Source organism: Aquarana catesbeiana, linkage group LG02, assembly GCF_042186555.1.
Source record: "Aquarana catesbeiana isolate 2022-GZ linkage group LG02, ASM4218655v1, whole genome shotgun sequence".
NCBI classification, from domain to species: domain Eukaryota; kingdom Metazoa; phylum Chordata; class Amphibia; order Anura; family Ranidae; genus Aquarana; species Aquarana catesbeiana.
The window spans coordinates 55705738-55725548 of NC_133325.1; the positions used below are offsets into that span (position 1 = coordinate 55705738).

The 19811-nt window shown below is 43.6% G+C and overlaps 1 protein-coding gene across 15 annotated transcripts in view; it reads right to left on the bottom strand.

Annotated features, from left to right (window-relative positions):
• The window catches only part of LOC141126887 (synaptotagmin-like protein 2), a 129575-nt gene that overhangs the window by 9394 nt on the left and 100370 nt on the right, over positions 1-19811 (bottom strand). For all 15 annotated transcript variants that reach the window (XM_073612927.1, XM_073612938.1, XM_073612937.1 and 12 more), the window contains 2 exons: positions 11756-11917; positions 8007-8085 (listed from right to left, as the gene is read on the bottom strand). In XM_073612927.1, coding sequence (XP_073469028.1) covers positions 8007-8085; positions 11756-11917 — 241 coding nt within the window. The remainder of the gene's footprint in view (positions 1-8006; positions 8086-11755; positions 11918-19811) is intronic.

Genomic DNA, 19811 nt, shown 5'->3' on the forward strand with positions numbered 1-19811 from the left:
TTATTTTTTTCAAAATTTTCGGTTTTTTTTTATTTGTTTAGCAAAAAATAAAAACCGCAAAGGTGATCAAATACCACCAAAAGAAAGCTCTGTTTGTGGGAACAAAATGATAAAAATTTAGTTTGGGTACAGTGTAGCATGACCGCGCAATTGTCATTCAAACTGCGACATCGCTGAAAGCTGAAAATTGGTCTGGGCAGGAAGGTGTCTAAGTGCCCTATATTGAAGTGGTTAAAGAGCGGGGTCGCCGCGTCCTTAACAACCGATGATGTTTCAGCTGTCAGTGGGATTTCCCTTCACCGCAGTGGACCCACCCCCTCCAGCTCCGTTTTTTGTGTCCTCCGAGCGATGTGCTTCTCCTCCTCAGGCTTCTCTGCGGGCAGGTGCCGGGTGACAGATCTGCCTGGCACTGAGCCAGGCTTTGCTTCCCCCCACCTCTGATGACTTTTCCTAAGTGTCTCAGCTGCTGCAGAACTTCTTGGAGGGGGAGGGCAGGTCTGCTTGGTGTTGTAGTGCAGTGATTGGCAGTGTGTGGGTTTCCCAAAATACCCTCCTTCCCCTCCCTTCATATACAAATAACTCCTTTCCCACCCTAAATAACACCCTCCCAACCTCTCCACCCCAAATAACCCCCTCCCCACCAACAAAAAGTTAAAGTTATAAAAATGTAAATAAAAAAAAAGAAAATATGTAAAAATAGGTATCGGTAATTGGCATCAGCGAGTTCTTGATGAAAAGTACCAGCAATCGGTTTTAAAAAACTGGTATCGGTGCAACCCTACTTACAAGATTGTAGTGGGAATCAGGCATACAGCGAGGGAAAAAAATATATATATATTTGATCCCTGCTGATTTTGTATGTTTGCCCACTGACAAAAGAAAAAAAAAAAGGGGGATCAGTTTATAATTTTAATGGTAGATTTTAACAGTGAGATAGAACAAAAAATATCCAGAAAAATGCATTTCAAAAAAGTTAAATTGATTTGCATTTTGAAGAGTGAAAGTAGTATTTGATCCCCCATCAATCAGCAAAATTTCTGGCTCCCAGGTGTCTTCTATACAGGTAATGAGCTGAGATTAGGAGCACTCTTAAAGGGAGTGCTCCTAATCTCAGCTTGTTACCTGTATAAAAAAAAGAAAAAAAAAAAAGACACCTGTCCACAGAAGCAATCAGATTCCAATCTCTCTACCATGGCCAAGACCAAAGAGCTGCCCAAGGATGTCAGGGACAAGATTGTAGAGCTACACAAGGCTGGAATGGGCTACAAGACCATCACAAAGCAGCTTGGTGAGAGGGTGACAACAGTTAGTGCAATTATTCGCAAATGGAAAAAACACAAAAATCGTCAATCTCCCTCGGTCTGGAGCTCCATGCAAGATCTCACCTCGTGGAGTTTCAATGATCATGAGAACGGTGAGGAATCAGCCCAGAACTAAAAGGGAGAACCTTGTCAATGATCTCAAGGCAGCTGGGACCATAGTCACGAGAAAACAATTGGTAACAGAATACACCATGAAGGACCCCAATTCTGCAGCGCCCCCAAGGTCCCCCTGCTCAAGAAAGCACATGTACAGGCCTGTCTGAAGTTTGCTAATGAGCATCTGAAAGATTCAGAGGAGAACTGGGTGCAAGTGTTGTGGTCAGAGGAGACCAAAATCAAGATATTTGGCATCAACTCAACTCACCATGTTTGGAGGAGGAGGAGGAATGCTGCCTATGACCCCAAGAACACCATCCCTACCATCAAACATTGAGGTGGAAACATTATGCTTTGGGGGTCTTTTTCTGCTAAGGGGACAGGACACCTTCACTGCATCAAAAGGGACAATGGACGGGGCCATGTACCGTCACATCTTGGGTGAGAACCTCCTTCCCTTAGCCAGGGCATTGAAAATGAGTCGTGGATGGGTCTTCCAGCATGACAATGACCCGAAACACGCGGCCAACACAAAAAAAAAAAAAAGAAAAAAAAAAAGAAGAAGGAGTGGCTCGAGAAGAAGCACATTAAGGTCTTGGAGTAGCCTAGCCAGTCTCCAGACCTTAATCCCATAGAATATTTGGTGGGAGCTGAAGGTTCAATTTACCAAATGTCAGCCTCGAAACCCCAATGACTTGGAGAGTATCTGCAAAGAGGAGTGGGACAAAATCCCTCCTGAGATGTGTGCAAACCTGATGGCCAGATACAAGAAACGTCTGACCTCTGATTGCCAACATGGGTTTCTCCACCAAGTACTAAGTACTAACAATGTTTTGCGAAGGGGTCAAATACAATAGAATACACGCTGAAACGCACGCGGCCAATGTTGCATCAGGTGAGGGCGGTAATGTGTTTGAGCATGCGCGGCTCTGTCAGACCTACGCCCATATTCGCCTGGTGGGCTTATAAGAGGTGAGGGGGTCAGGCGCAGATACCTTGTCTATGTTGTGGGTCGATTATTTGGTTGTGAATGACAAATGAAGCAATGTTTCCTGTGGGAGGCAGCGGTCAAGAAAACGTTAGTAAAAAGTTCCGTTTATGCATGATGTCATAGTATGGTGTACCAGTTCTATAGTGCAGTGTTTATTTCTAATTCTTCATTAATACCCCCTTTTGAGAGCACGTCTAGGGCATATATCCAGTAAGTTTCCCTTTGGCAGAGACGCTGGAATCTCTCTGCCTCGGGGTAACTAGCAGGGATGGATTTGATGACCCATACTTTTAGGCCATTGGTAGATTTCTGGTGGTATTCCGCAAAATGCCAGGGGACGCTGTGGCAGTGTTGCCAACCTGACAAAAAAAAGTGGGGGCACTTCCAGCATAAAGTTTCCAAGTTTTATTGAAGATTAAAATCCTGGACAAGACATGCATGAACACAGCACTAGGAGCAACAGCAAATAGATATTTATATCACACACACGAGTCTTGAATCCATATAAACGCATTTCAAAACAAAATGTTGGAACGAAAAAGACCTCCAAACACCCATCTGTATATATAACAAAGAACAACCTCTATATACACAGTATCTCACAAGAGTACACCCTCACATTTTTGTAAAGATTTTAGAATACCTTTTCATGTGACAACACTGAAGAAATGTCACTTTGCTACAATGTAAAGTAGTGAGTGTACAGCTTGTATAACAGTGTAAATTTGCTGTTCCCTCAAAATAACTCACATAGCCATTAATGTCTAAACCGCTGGCAACAAAAGTGAGTACACCCCTAAGTGAAAATGACCAAATTGGCCATTTTCCCTCCCCAGTGTCATGTGACTCAGTGTTACAAGGTCTCAGGTGGTGGGGAGGTGGTGTGAATTTTCATTGTTATCGCTCTCACTCTCTCATACTGGTCACTGGAAGTTCAACATGGCACCTCATGGCAAAGAACTCTGAAGATCTGAAAACAAGAATTGTTGCTCTAAACAAAGATGGCCTAGGCTATAAGAAGACACTGAAACTGAGCTGCAGCACGTGGCCAAAACCATACAGCGGTTTAACAGGACAGGTTCCTCTCAGAACAGGCCTCGCCATGGTCGACCAAAGAAGTTAAGTGCACATGCTCAGCATCATATACAGAGATTGTCTTTGGGAAATAGATGTACGAGTGCTGCCAGCATTGCTGCAGAGGTTGAAGGGTTTAGCCTGTCAGTGCTCAGACCATACGCCGCACACTGCACCAAATTTGTCTGCATGGCTGTCATCCCAGAAGGAAGCCTCTTCTGAAGATGATGCACAAGAAAGCCCGCAAACAGCTTGCTGAAGACAAGCAGACTAAGGACATGGATTACTGGAACCATGTCCTGTGGTCTGATGAAACCAAGATAAACTTATTTGGTTCAGATGGTGTCAAGCGTGTGTGGTGGCAACAAGGTGAGGAGTACAAAGACAAGTTTGTCTTACCTACAGTCAAGCATGGTGGTGAGAGTGTCATGGTCTGACAGCTGCATGAGTGCTGCCGGTACTGGGGAGCTACAGTTCATTGAGGGAACCATGAATGCCAACATGTACTGTGACATATTGAAGCAGAGCATGATCCCCCCTACTTCGGAGACTGGGCCGCAAGGCAGTATTCCAACATAACCCCAAACATCTCCAAGACGACCACTGCCTTGCTAAAGAAGATGAGAGTAAAGGTGATGGACTGGCCAAGCATGTCTCCAGACCTAAACCCTATTGAGCATCTGTGGGACATCCTCAAATGGAAGCGCAAGGTCTCCAACATCCACCAGCTCTGTGATGTCATCATGGAGGAGTGGAAGAGGACTCCAGTGGCAACCTGTGAAGCTCTGGTGAACTCCATGCCCAAGTGGGTTAATGCAGTGCTGGAAAATAATGGTGGCCACACAAAACATTGACACTTTGGGCCCAATTTGGACATTTTCACTTAGGGGTGTACTCACTTTTGTTGCCAGCGGTTTAGACATTATTGGCTGTGTGTGGAGTTATTTTGAGGGGACAGCAAATTTACACTGTTATATATATATCCTCTATCTCTACACACAGTAAGTACATGTGTGTTTCAACAATAATATCACCCCAAAAGTGTAACAAACAAAAATATGTACATACATAGATATAGAGATATTGATCTATCTAATCTATATCCTTAAAAACATAACCTGGGAAAGAAAAACAGTTTATATCTTATTTATAAATAAGGATGATAAAAACAAAATACAATCCCATACTGAATAAAAATACCCCAAAGCTCCAAGATAAAAAAAGGTTTGCCCGCAAATGCCCGTAGCAGGAGAAAAGTGCCAGTAAAAAAAAGGCTGCAGGAGAAAAGTGCCAATAAATAAATGGCTGCAATCGGCTTGGGTCAGAACTGCACAATTTGCTGGGTGCCATTTTCCCTTTGATGTTGGGGGCTTTTCTGGATGAAAATAAACTATCATCTTCAAGGCACCCAGATCTGCATCATTGCTATTTACCATAACGACATGATCCATGTGTTTGTATATGTGTGTATAGCTGCAATAGGCTGCATTCCTAGCGTGTCTCCGGCAACACAATCCCGACTCCACAATCATCCAATTACCGGGTCCATACTACTCCTCTTCACCTCTTCTAAGCGCACCTGGAAAATATGGGCGTAGGTCTGACGAAGGAGCCACGCCTGCTCCAAAGTGCGTTACCAGCCCCCGCCGTCACCTGACGCCACATAGACCGTGTGCATTCCAGCGAGAATTTGAAAACCCAGGCCGCCTTCACTGTCTCCTTGCTCCTGCATATCATCTGAGGTTCCTACTACAATCTTGTAAGGGTTTTTAATCCCCTGGTGCGCAACAATAAATCTTTTAATATTGCACTTTCTTCATGATCGTGAGGTGGAGGAGGAGGCGGAGGAGGACACCAGCCTTTCTCCATTTTCTGCACGGATTGTACATGGAGGTTTACAGAGACTTCCCAGGCTGAGTGCTTTGTTCTCGAGGCTCACCAGGCATTACACAGGAAGTAAAAGGTATCAACAACTAACAATAAAATAATAATAAAAAACGCAAAGCTAACGCAACTAAGACAGCGAGGCCTGTAGAAGGAGCCAATGCTCCGAGTGCGTAGCCTGTCTGTCCATTTTATTATACTGTTCCTCCGGATGTATCCCCGCTGTCCGTGATGTAATTTACGTGCGCTCCACGCTAGTTCCGGATGCCTTCCTGGTGGCCACAGGACGTGCTGAGGATTCTATACACACACACACAGCCACGCATTGAGCCAATTCCAGACACTGGGAGCCACCTGGACTACTGGGAACAGATGAGCCTGTTTTTTGCTCCTCTCATGTGAGCGATTTTAAGTACCTTGCCATTAAATAGTGATCTTAATACTGCACTTAGGTGGCTCTTCCTGTTTTTTCCCTCTTTTCATCGATTACACAGGAGGTAGCAGCTCAAATTCTTACACCAGATCGTTCTGTGGTGTGCCAAACATCTGCCATTCTGGACAGCAACCTCAGCGTGTACCTCACTCAACATGGCACCATTCAGAGAATGCCTAGCATTTTTCAAAATGAATGAAAAGCATTCTGATTGGATAAGGTGGGGAGGAGGGGCTGTGACATCACGATCCCCACCTTGTTGAATAAGAGGACGCTGTGCGATCACTAAGAAAAATGCATAGACCTGGAAGACCGTAGCCATCACTGTAGTAGCTTAGGTTACTGCAGTGCTTTACAGCCTCCACAGAGGAAAGATCAGGTATCACTTTGGCCAACTTGGTACGTTTGATGAAAAATATATCATCCCTGGAATTCCGCTTTAAGGGAACTCCCATTGTGAGCGTTGTCATCCATCCTCATTGTCCTCACTGAAAATTATTTACCTTCAACTCTTGTTCTGGTGACAGCTATTGGTTATGTATGCAGACAGTGCATGATAACACTAACACACATTTGTGTGCATCTATTGCATTGTGAAAGCAGATTTTTTTTTTTTCAATCTCTCAGCTTATTTTATTGCAGCTTTCAAAAAAGCACCAGGAAAACATGCATTAAGATGCATACATGGGCAAGAAGAATACGCAGTACATTTCTGCAACACATGCACATTTGCCCATTTTTTAGTTTTTATAAAATACTAAAATGACCTTGTGATCCTTATAAAAAATCCAGTGGGCTCCTAACTTCCCATAGCGAACTGACAACAGAGTGCTTCTAATGCACAGAAAACCCAAGCAGTGTTGTCAGCCCTGCTTGAGTTCTCCCCTGCTGGGCTACAGAACTCCACTTATCGCCCCCTCAGCCTTTTCTTTTCCCCCCCATGCGTACGTTTATCCTGGGAAGTAGTTATTGGGGATGTGCCTACATGAGTCAGAACTGACATCAGGAAGCCTGCTGATCCCTTCACAGCCGCAGGCGATTTTGCAATGTTTCACACTACACAAACAAGGTAAAAGAAAAAAAAATAACACTGGGACATTGTCTGGATGGGGAGAGGGAGGGTTGGGGAGAATTCTGGTTACCTAAACAGTTTAACCGCTTTCTGCACGTGCTAAAGCCGGTAGACGCCTACAGCGCAGGCTTCCAGTGCCAGGAGGGCGTCCATAGATTTCCTCCCGTGATAACATGGCTGGCATGCGGGCGGCACGCTCTGATCGTCAAGTCCATTACAGAACCAGGTAAAGGGCCGGTCACTGCAGCCCTTTACTTCTGTGATCAGCTGTGATTGGCTGACAGCTGATCACGTGGTAAACAGAAGCCGGTTATCAAAGAATAAAGCTGGTAAACGGCTTCTGTTACAGGGACATCGGTCCCCACATTTCCCGCCAATCAGTGCCCACCAGTCATGGAGAATAATTACCTGGTTTGCGAGATACTTTTTTTATTTGCACTAACAAGCAGTACTGATTCACAAATTTTTAGCAGAATGTTAAAAAAAAAAAAAAAAAGAAAAAAGAAAAACAAACACATACAAATCAATTGCAACAAAGATAGCAACAGAGTTAGTGAGATAACTTATCTCACTAACTCTGCTGCTATCTTTATTACCATTGATTTGTATTTTTTTTTTTTACATTCTGCTAAAAATGTGTCAATCAGTACTGCTGATTGCACTATATGTTAGTGCAAATAAAAAAGTATCACGGACAGCACTCAATTTTCTCTGTCACAATTGCACTAATACGGCTACAATCACCTCAAGTACCTGGTTTGTAAAATTTTATAACACGCTATGAAGCTTTTCTTCAAAGTTTTTGGTCTTTTTTTTTAGCAAAAAAATAAAAACTCCTGTGATGTTTAAATACCACCAAAAGAAAGGTCTATTTGTGTGAAAAATTGCTAAAAATGTCATTTGGCTACAGTGTTGCACGACCGTGCAATGGTCATTCAAATTGCAACAGCACTGAAAGCTGAAAATTGGGCAGGAAGCAGGTGAAAGTGCCTGGTAAGCAGGTGGTTAACTCAGGTGAGGTCAGGTCAAAATGCAAGCAGCAAAATCTATTAAAACATTACTGCATGTGCATAGACTGAACAATACAGCTTTTGCAAGGCCAGGCACCATCATCTTTTCATTTACTGTACTTACCGGAGGATGACATCGGAACATATTTCAAAGCGAGCTTCATCTCTCCTCTGTTCTCCAACCCAATACCAGCAGCCGGGGTCTGAAAGATAAAGCCATGTGCTCCGATTACATTGTTTGGGGGGGGACAAAAAAAACAAAAAAAAAAAAAAAAGCTCCCTTAACCGCTTCAATACCGGGCCAATTCTGACACTTCGCTCCTACATGTAAAAATCATCATTTTTTTGCTAGAAAATTACATAGAACCCCCAAACATTATATATGTTTTTTAAGCAAAGACCCTAGAGAATACAATGGCGGTTGTTGCAACTTTTTATCTCACACAGTATTTGCGCAGGAATTTTTCGAACGCTTTTTTTTGGGAAAAAAACTGTTTTGTGTTAAAAAAAAAAAAAAACCAGTAAAGTTAGCCCAATGTTTTTGCATTTTGTGAAAGATGAAGTTACACCGAGTAAATAGATACCTAAACATGTCACGCTTCAAAATTGCACACGCTCGTGGAATGGTGCCAATGTTCGGTACTTAAAAATCCCCATAGGCGACGCTTGAAATTTTTTTACTGGTTACATGTTTTGAGTTACAGAGGAGGTCTAGGGCCAAAATTATTGCTCTCTCTCCATCGTTCGCGGCGATACCTCACATGTATGGTTTGAACACCGTTTTCGTATGTGGGCGGGACTTACGTATGCGTTCGCTTCTGCGTGCGAGCACACGGGGATAGCGGCGCTTTAAAAATTTTTTTTTTTTTTTTATTGTTAATTATATTTTATTTTTTTTATTTTGACACTTTTTTGAAAAAAATTAAAAATTGATCACTTTTATTCCTATTACAAGGAATGTAAACATCCCTTGTAATAACAATATGACATGTCAGGTGCTCTTAATAGTGAGATATGGGGTCAATAAGACCCCATATCTCACCACTAGGCTGGGAAGCCTGAAATAAAAAATAAAAAAAACACGATCGCCGCTTCCCAGCCGAAGCGGCGCTGTTTTCTTAAATGGAGAGGCCGGGCGTGACGTCATAACATCGCGCCCGGCCTCCGACAATCATAGAGACTCCGGGGACCATCTGGTCCGCTGGAAATCTCTATGATCTACATCCGGCGCCGGCGGATCCACTCTCCGCCTCACCGATCGTAACGTGAGTCGGAGCAAGCACCGGAGGGCGGCGGGAGGGGGGGTTGGGGGGACGTCCCCTCTCGCCTCCCATAGGAACGATCATGCGGCGGAACGGCCGCTATGATCGTTCCTATGGTGTAGAGATTCGCCGGCTGAAACCGGCAATATCTGATGTTTGTAACTACAGGCATCATTCAGATATACCTGCTCAAAGCACAGGACGTCATATGACGTCCGTGGTATTGAAGTGGTTAATAGAGACAGTACTGCGGGGAGTCCATCTTCCTTGGGAGTGCGTCCGTTTTCTCCCTCCAAATACATTGAAGGATTAAAAGGGCTTGCACAGTCCCACCATCCATTTCACACGGATCTGTGAAAAGGATAAAAATCCCCATCTGCCATCGTGGAGGAGGGACACCAAGCTTGTTTAAACTTTTGGTTGGGAAATTGGTAAAAATTACACAGCTGAGCCTGGTTTTTACCCCACCCCATGCTGCAAAGGCAGTGGAGGGGGGTGCACACATGCTGCGGCTGTGATGCTTTGCTTCACACCAGCAGCAAAAATGAACACCCCCCTACCCCCCTCTCCACTGCGTTCGTTGGGCAGCACTGCAGCCAAGGCCACAATGCAACCAACTAATGGACCTGGAGCAGTGGTGGCTGGTGCTCAAATTTTTTTTTGGGGGGGGGCAAATAATTTTTGAAGAAAAAAAAAAAAAAAAAAAAAAAATCAATCGCAGCCAGTGTGCCCATCAAATGCTGTCATTGTGACCCCTGCCTGCTAGCTGTCTGCCTGTCACTTACCCTGTCTTGGTGGGGCAGTGGGTGACAGCGACGAGCGGGGACCTTTGTACGTCTCCTGCAGTCCTCATCTCCCGTCCTCTCCCCCTGATAGGGATCCAACAGTGGCGCCTGTCGTTTCAGCCAATCAGGTGACGGGTAACAGACCTGAGCACCTGATTGTCGGTGAGGCGGTTTAGTATTAGGAAAGCGAATATTCGCTTTTCTAACACAGCTGAGTGACCTGCGAGCGCCCAGCATGGCGCTCGCAGGTCACTTTTTTTACGCCTTTTAGAGCCTATGGCTCTAATCAGGTGCTTCAAAAACACCCCCCGCCGCTGTAATTCAGGGGGTGGCAGCGGCGGCCATAGATTGGATTCATGCAATGCATGAATCTATCTATTGGTGATAGAGGGGGTGGCAAGAGAGAGGGGGCGACGCCCGTGCGCCCTTAATGCACAGGCCGCCACTGGGACTCCTGAAGGAATAGTCTGCAGTAGCCAGCGATTAACTGATTGCGGTTGCAATGCTTTCCAGGCTCCAATGCAAACAAAATGATTATTGTACATTTTCTTCTTTTTGTAATATGGGTGCATTCATCATTTTCTTTCTCAAAAGGTGGGTTTGAGTCACAGGTCATCGTTCAATAAGTAACCATATGATACAACTAGTGGCAATGCAGGTAAAAGTAATGTAGCAACCAAAACTTTGGTTAGCATTCTGTGACTTAAAAGTGCCAGGAGAGTGGCCAGCCATCAAAGCCAATGCAGACTCCATTATGTTGCATCGTGATGTCAGTCTAACAATGTATACATGCTTACAGGAGCAAAGAGCATGGAAAAGTCCATACCATTGTCCTACTTTTTCATTGCCCAATCACAGGCTGGGGGTGGAGAGAGGACAGAGGAAGCCAAACTTCAGAAGCCACTTTCCCCAGAATACCCATAGAATGGATGAGTATGTTTTTGGGGAGGATGCACCTCTAGGAATACACATGCAGGCTTCCTTGAATTCTGATTTTTGTCCACCGTATTACATTAAATTGCTGTAGAATCAGGGCTTTTTTTCAGCAGGAACTTCGTTCCACCACCTCTGGCTCAGGTCTTCTGCTCCCTGCTCACCACTATCACTTGGTAACACTGAAGTCCAGCTTTTGTGTTTACAAGTGATAGCTTATCTCCCAGTAGCTCCCACAAGTTAGATCTCCTGCACAGATCCCACTGAGTGCCGGACAGGGACAAGGGAGATACAGAACAGGTGCCCAGGGTTCAGTGCAGTCATGGGCAGGAGAGGGTGCGTGGTAGGCTGCACCCTCTGTGGTCTTAATTTTTTCCCTGGCGACCAGTTGATGCTCCTACTGCATGTTCTCCCTTGCAAGTGACTGAAGTATAGTATAGTATGCCTAGGAGGTACTACAGCCGGATAGGTGTTTCAGTTTAATATTGCAACAAAGGTAAGACACATGACAGATGGTGGAGCTTTTCAGGAGGGGGGAAAAGATGAGGGAAGTGGAGGGAGGGGGTTGTATGCAGAGGGAAGAGCTACTATTTTATGCCATTTGGCAGGTATGTGTGTGTGGTGGGCATGGTCGAGATCCTGCACCTTTTCTCTGAGAAAAAAAGCCCTGTGTAGAATATAGGTTATACAGGATCCCAAAAAATAAGTGAGGCCAGTAACATGACTGTAAAGCAGCGGCCAGTAAAGTTGCATTTAACCATTCTGGTGACGTCAGTCCACGCTAGAGGCACTTAACATTTTAGGTTTTGTGATTCCCCCCTCCAAGCAGCGTGGCTGTTGCTGCTCCTGTACACATCAGAGAAGCATTGTGCGGTAGTGGCTCCCCAACTTACTCGTGGTTCCAGCTGATACCATTTCCTCTGTGTGTCACTCCAGTCCCACGTCCCTAAATTTACATTAACTTCACCCAAAAAGCTGTTCCGGCCCAGTGCATCATGATGCCACACCGACAGGTTCAGAGTTTGTGCCAGAAGAGACTGCTTGGAAATCTTATACTGAAGAGGGGGAAAAAAAAAAAACAAAAAAAAAAAAAACAAACACACATTTAATAAACGGTCATTTATGTACACAGCACTTAATCGATGCACCAAACAATTTGAGATTTACAGATTTTCCAATAGGGACACGAATCGCTATTAAAACTAAAGTAAAACTTTTTTGCAGTGGGCTTTAAGGCCTCTTTTACACGGGTGACTGGGGAAAGGGTGGAAAAAAAAAAAAAAAAAAAAAAAAAAATCGGTGGGTGCCACGTTTTACGGTCCCTGACCACAAACTAACATGGCCATCCTAGTACAATGCTGCGATTGTGGTGCTGCAAAATTTATACAATAGGTTGCATTTGTGAGGCAGTGAAAAGGTTGGTAGAGCGTGTTTGTGTGTATTGCAGAGAGATTTATTTTCCTTTTTTTTTTCTCATACATTTACTTTAAAAGCTCATATACACACAGTTCCCCATGCCTTACCTATTTAAAATGGTACAAGTACTGCAGAACAACAATCTCAACTCCTAATTTCCTGTAAACCACTTTTAACACTTCATTGAAATCCCAAGCAGTGTTGTCACCCCTTCCCGAGTTCTCTTTGTGGGCTACAGAACACGCCTCTTCCTTATGCTATGGTGATGAGGAGAGGGGCAGGAGTTTTGTAGTAACAACACGGTGAAGTGATTGGCTGTCCAGCGCTGTGGGTCTGCGGTGCTCTGCCTCTAGGATACGCATTTATTTCCTGGGGAGTGCTCCTCCGTTCTCCCAGAGACTGTATACGGTGTACATGTATACAACAAATTATGGATACCAAGGGTAGATACATATTCCCACGCTGCATTTTGGAAGGTCAACAATGTGTTTTCATAAACCTATATATTCCTCTGCCCTTCTCCGTGGACATCTTAAAGTTAGTGAAAAACCAAACAGAAAGATGGGGTAAGTGGCGCTACCTACTGGTAATCGGTGAAAAAAGGTAAGTGGAGGTGGGGGGGGGAAGCGGAAGACTGCACCAAAGATATGTGAACCCCAACAATGCTTAATGCATGTAATCCCAACCTCAGATAGTGTCAGTGCTTCAAGTATTAATGTGTCTGTAAAGTATAAGTGGGTAATACACTAAACATAAGCACCCTATAGAACGTGTACCTGAGCTACCGTGCAGGAAATCCCCCAAGATAGCCCCAGAACACGACCTATGAGTGTATGGACAAAAACGTGAAAAAATTACATGTACATCCCAATAGCTAAAAGGCCAAAAAAGTATGGGACATAATTACCCAATACAACATATAGTGAGTTCCTGGTGGTAATTGCTCCAACTACCACAATGTTACAGTGAATTTAATATAATAAATAATAAACCAGTGAAGATCAACCACAATCAAGAATATCCCATGTGTAATATCCTGGTATAGAAATATGCCAGAGTGCCAGAAGTAAAACCACACTTCAAGGGCATAAATAAATCCGTATAAGATGGGAATAAAGTCACATATAAATGAGCGAATGACAGTTCATATAGTGTGTGTCTGATGTTCCTCAGGTATATAACAGAGACCAAATGGTGACTTGAGTGCTCGCAGTATCCTCAGGTGACTATTGTGCTTCCCCTGAAGGGTCCCCACTCACCAAATCCAATCACCCCAGCGGGGCAATGCACGTGTAGATGTAGTTACTGCGACCAGTCCACCACCGTAACTGTTAATGTTGTTCCAGAAGTATACCTCTTTTTTTTTGTTTTTTTACTGCTTTTAATAAATGAACGCAATTTTACTACACCATGGGAGTCTATATCTTTTTCTCCCATGAGGGACTCATTAAGGATCACGCTTAATCTACCTGAAGTCAGAGGTATACTTCTGGAACAATAACAGTTACGGTGGTGGACTGGTCGCAGTAACTACATCTACACGTGCATTGCCCCGCTGGGGTGATTGGATTTGGTGAGTGGGGACCCTTCAGGGGAAGCACAATAGTCATCTGAGGATACTGCGAGCACTCAAGTCACCATTTGGTCTCTGTTATATACCTGAGGAACATCAGACACACACTATATGAACGGTCATTCACTCATTTATATGTGACTTTATTCCCATCTTATACGGATTTATTTATGCCCTTGAAGTGTGGTTTTACTTCTGGCACTCTGGCATATTTCTATACCAGGATATTACACATGGGATATTCTTGATTGTGGTTGATCTTCACTGGTTTATTATTTTTCATTCACTGTAACATTGTGGTAGTTGGAGCAATTACCACCAGGAACTCACTATATGTTGTATTTGTGTAATTATGTCCCATACTTTTTTGGCCTTTTAGCTATTGGGACGTACATGTAATTTTTTCACGTTTTTGTACACATTCATAGGTCGTGTTCTGGGGCTATCATAGGGGATTTCCTGCACAGTAGTTCAGGTACACATTCTATAGGGTGCTTATGTTTAGTGTATTACCCACTTATACTTGAAGCACTGACACTATCTGAGGTTGGGATTACATGCATTGAGCATTGTTGGGGTTAACATATCTTTGGTGCAGTCTTCTGCCTCCCCCCCCCCCACTTACCTTTTTTCACCGATTACCAGTAGGTAGCACCCCACCATTCTGTTGGTTTTTCATTTAGAGTTCCCCTAGGGAAGCCCTATTAGGGGAGGCAGCAGACCTATTTCTTTATCCTAAGCACGGTTATTTATATACGCTATCTTAAAGTTAGTGGCCTCAATTTTAGCTCATCTCCCCAACATCCTCGACCTTGTAGTGTGTGATTAATATTTCAGATGTCACTTTGGATACATTTTCTGTCACTACCCTGTCGGGACCTATGCCCAGAGGCCCTTCAGCATTTTCTAGGCTTATAGCGGAGATGGGCTTGAAGGATGCCTGGAAAATGCTGCAACCTACAGTTAAACAATACTTTTGTTATTCTGCAACCCATGGTGGTCTTTTAGGATCGATTTGGGCCTAGCAAATGAGGAGATGTTCCCATTGGTTTCCTCAGCCAATTATGAACCTCGCACTGTATCCAATCACTCCCCGTTCTGGGTAACATTGACTAAGGGGACCCCCAAAAACTAATTCTGTAGTAACATCAAACTTCCTTCCTAGAGTAACAATGCCCTCCACAGATGCATTACAGCAAGTGAGCGTTGTTGCCCAAGACAGGAAGTGTGTTTCAAGGGAAATCTACCCTTCATTTTTATTAATGTGTTCTGTAGTGCTCTGACCCATCTTTCTATGCGCTGTCCAAGGATTGCTGTGAGGTCAGACCTGACAATGCTCCTCCCTCCACAAACTGACAATGCAGCTAGCAAGGAGACAGCATTTTTCATCTCCAAGCCCTTGACTGGAACATTTTAGCTGATAAGCCCCACCCTCCTGCATCCCGTCCCCTTGTGAGACATGGGGGGTTATTTACTAAAGGCAAATCCACTGTGCACTTCCAAGTGCACTTGGAAGTGCAGTCGCTGCAGATCTGAGGGGGACATGCAAGGAAAATAAAAAACAGCATTTTAGCTTGCACATGATTGGATTAAATCAGCAGATATTTCCCTCATTTCAGATCTTCCCCTCAGATCTACAGCGACTGCACTTCCAAGTGCACTTCTAGTGAAGAGTGGATTTGCCTTTAGTAAATCAACCCCAAAGTTATATAGTGAGTCTGGTTGAAAAAAAAAAAAAAAAAGAAGAAGAAAAACAGAAGTCCATCTAGTTCAACCAATAAAAAGGAATAAAAAGGGGGGGGGGGGGGGGGGGGGAGAAATAAAATAAAATCATACAATCCTATGTCTCGGTCAAGTACTACATGTACTGTGTCCCCTGAGGAACAGAACATATTAATGAAAGAAGAATAACACTTCAATTTTTAGGAAAAAATTCCAGGCAGCACATCTATAGCCTGGTAAGCTACAATATATTTTTTATACAATGAACTGAACCCTAAAAGATATTGTTTTTAGGCCATAGACTGTTTAGGTCTCCTGCTGCCCTGGCTGACTTTGGAACAATGTATGAGCAAGACTGAAGTTGATCGATCAAAGTGGGTACAACCAGCCTATCCGATTTTACTTGCAATCGGGAGCGGCTGCTAAAACTGCTAGCAATAATCACAATCTTCAACCAGGGGGGCAGCTTCGCAGGAGAACACAAGGTCACACAAACGAGGAAACACATTTGTCAACAATGCCTGTGTTGATGGGGGAATCATGCAAATTTCTTTCCTGAACCGCCTATGGCCTGCCTAACGACTCGTACACACAATCTGAAAATTGGACAACAGATCGTCCGTTTTTTTGTATGCTAGTTGCATATTGAAAATGGAGGTTATTTAAGTGACGGAAATTCTCGTACGACAGGAAAAAAAAAAAAAAAAAAAAAAATAATCGGAAGGGATGTCACGTGTGTAGTGTAGTCCTGGATGCCCTCTAACGAAAGTGATGACAGAAACGCGTCAGAGCGTTGTTACGCAGCTATCTACAGAGGAACACTGCGGGAGCAGTGAGAGGTTAGAGGGGAATGCACGATTGATATAGTATTGATGTTACATGCCCTTATATTATGCAAACATTGTGAGTGTTTTTTTGAGAGATAATTTTAAATAAATAAATGTTGTACTGGACTACGCTATGTGGAATTTTTTTAATCTATTGCTTGCAATGAGCAAAATACAGATGAAGTGTCCAGTGAACAGCAATTATCCTTTTGATTGATAAAAGTGTTAATCAGCATGATCTGGTACCTACAGGGCTGTGGCACAAGTGGTGTGGTGATGGAGACTTGGGATCGCTGCTAATATTTACACTCACCTGCCTTTTCTTAATGGACTTTCACTGAGTGGATCACCATTTGATACTTTGTTTAAGTGGACTCTTAAGCAATTTCATTGATATCTTTAAATATTTGCTATTTTTGCACTAGCACTGCTAACGTTTTAGAAATTTTTCTTTGACATATATTTGATGCATCTCGTTTTAGTATAGCAGCTGCTGACTATTGCTTTATCAATATTTTCTCTGTGTGCGCTGAGGGAGGGATACTGAACATAGTTTTTTTTATCTCCCATTCTTTGATATAGATCAGACCAATGAGGGACAAATGAGGAGGAAAGAGGGACAGAGGAACATTGTTCCAAATGAGGGACAGTTCCTCGAAATCAGGGACAGTTGGGAGCCATGTGTTTGTCACATTATTAAGGAACAGTAAACAAAACCAGAGTAAAACATAAATCTAGCAGGGGTCTCAAACTGATGGCCCTCCAGCTGTTGTGAAACTACACGTCCTATGAGGCATTGCAAGGCTGACAGTTACAAACATGACTCCCACAGGCAGAGCCATGATGGAACTTGTAGTTTTGCAACAGCTGGAGGGCCGCCAGTTTGAGACCCTTGCTTCCCGCACAGGGAAAGTGAGTGCAAGCAACACGGTTATCTATTAGAATTACATATCAAGAGAAGTCTCTTGAGCAAGGTCACCATCACAAACATTCCATCATTAAAGAGGGGGGGCTAGATATTAAGCTTAGCAAAGTATCACTTGTGTCTTGTGAGTCTAGCCATGGGCCCCAAATTTTGGCGAGTTTGGTAGGGCAGCCCCTAGCCTCAGAAGTCAATTTGTACATCGGGAGATGTTGGTTTATACCTCGTTTCCACAGACCAATATGTAGGGGGTTCAGCCCGAGTCCAATACAAGACTATCATATAATAAATCACATAATAAACACAGTTTTCTTAATAACTTGGTCTTAGTAGGAAGCTCAACGTCCCCAAACACCCCAAGAAGACACCACCTGGGGCTGCAGATGTTGGGGAGCTCAAAAAGGTATCCGAAATAAATGCAGCAACTGCTGACCAAAATGGTCTGATCCTATTAGAGGACCAGGAGTTGTAGTGCATCTCTATTGTATTTTCATACGACAACTGTACTGATTAAAAATAAAAATCGTATGATCTGGTATCGTACGAGAAAATGTTTTAAGTTTGTCTGATCAGATAATAAAATCGGACTATCTGTCGTGATTGGCTCTCGAAAGCTCTGTACTAAAGATCCGATTATCGTACCATCGCTTCGAAAGCAGTATTTTTCGCCCGATTTTTAGATCGTGTGTACGGGCCATTAACCCGTTTCGCCGCACGCCAATATACGTCCTTACTTTGATTAAACCCAGAGGCAAGAACAGGCTGCAAAAAAAGGGTGGGCTTGGGGCGCAGTGAGCCTACCCAGTTGTGTGACCATAGCGAAGGAATATTCGCTATGTTCACACTGAATCTCCTCCCGGACAATCAGGAAGCGGGTCCCAAGACCCATTTCCTGATAGGCCGAAAGGAGAAGCGATCCTTTTGGCCTAGGAGGGAGGAGATGCACGGCCACTGTGATGTCGAGGAGGAGACACAGGGGAAGCTGCCGCCGTCATACATACCTCCAGCCGCACCTGCAAACTATGATCCTTATGGCTGGATACCCCAGGTCTACTAGCCCCGGCTCACCTTGTAGTGAATGGTCTACTGATTAGATACAGTATACACGGTTATTTACCTAGCCTATATCATTGGGGATGGTGGAGTGTACCCATAGGTTTTAATGTCATTGCGGTTTACCTATCACGATGGGGAGGGGAGAAGAACTCCCGATGACTTGCCTGCATCAACCCTTGAAAATACGCTCAGTTACAACCTGCAATGTACTTTTATGCTGTATATGCTGTGGAATATACTTTTTTTTTTGTTTAATAAAGTTTTTTTATTGAGGAAAAATATATTTTGTATCCCCACTATATCATCTACGTTTAAGTTGAGTGTAGAACGGCTTCAGTATGTATATGTAAAATAAAAAAAATAAAAAAAACCCACACAAACCACCACATAGAAATGCAACACCAACCCTAGTGTCAATTTTTTCATTTTGGATAAAGTGGGGGAAGGCTGTGGGTTAGAGTCACAGGCGTTTCACCTGAAAGCTAGATTAAAAAAAATAAAAAAATAAAAACTAAACCCCCCCCCCCCCCCCCCAACTCAACTGCCTCTAGCAGAAGGGGGATTTGCACCTAGTATTTTTTTCCTGCAGGTGGCACTATAGCCCCAATAATCAGAACTTCAAAATGTCTTCTGCGTTCTTTAAAGAATAAAAGAAAACTATCTTTTCATTTTGGATGAAGCAAGAAAGGGTTGAAGCCACTGTATGTGCAAATCTCACCTTGCTCTGGCACTGGTTAGAATCTTCTATTGTATTTTTAAATGACTCTTTGGGGTCTATATGCATACCTCCCAACTTTATGAGATGGGAATGAGGGACACCTATTAGCAAAAGTATGTAGGCATAGGACACACACATTCTAGGTTGTATAACCATTTCATATGATTGAAGCATCTAGTGCAGGGGTCTCCAAACATTCTAAACAAAGGGCCGGTTTACTGTCCTTCAGACTTTAAGGGGGCAGGAGTAAAAAATCCCCCATCACTGGTGTCAGTGGAAGGAATTGTGCCCCATCATTGGGAGGAATTGTGCCCCATCATTGGGAGGAATTGTGCCCCATCATTGGTGCCAATAAAATGGCACCCCTAAGGGCAGGATAAAGACAAGCAAAGGGCTGCATCTGACCCCTGTGCCACAGTTTGAAGACCACCGATCTAGTGGGAAAAAAAATAAGGCATTTGTTTTTGAGCACCTCAATCTAAAGAAAACAAAAAATAAAAAAAAATTTAGCCAACTAGATGTTTTGATAATACGAGTCATAGAATACAGCAAGTTTCGTTGTAGCTGAGCCGATGTGCTTCACTTTGATTCTCTCCCAACACCGAGCCCCCCCCCCCCCCCCCCAACGTCCTTTCCATGACTTTCTCTTACAGTTCCCCCATTTCTTGTATGATTATGGCAAAGATAGAAGTGATGGAAAATCTCTAGTGGGGTT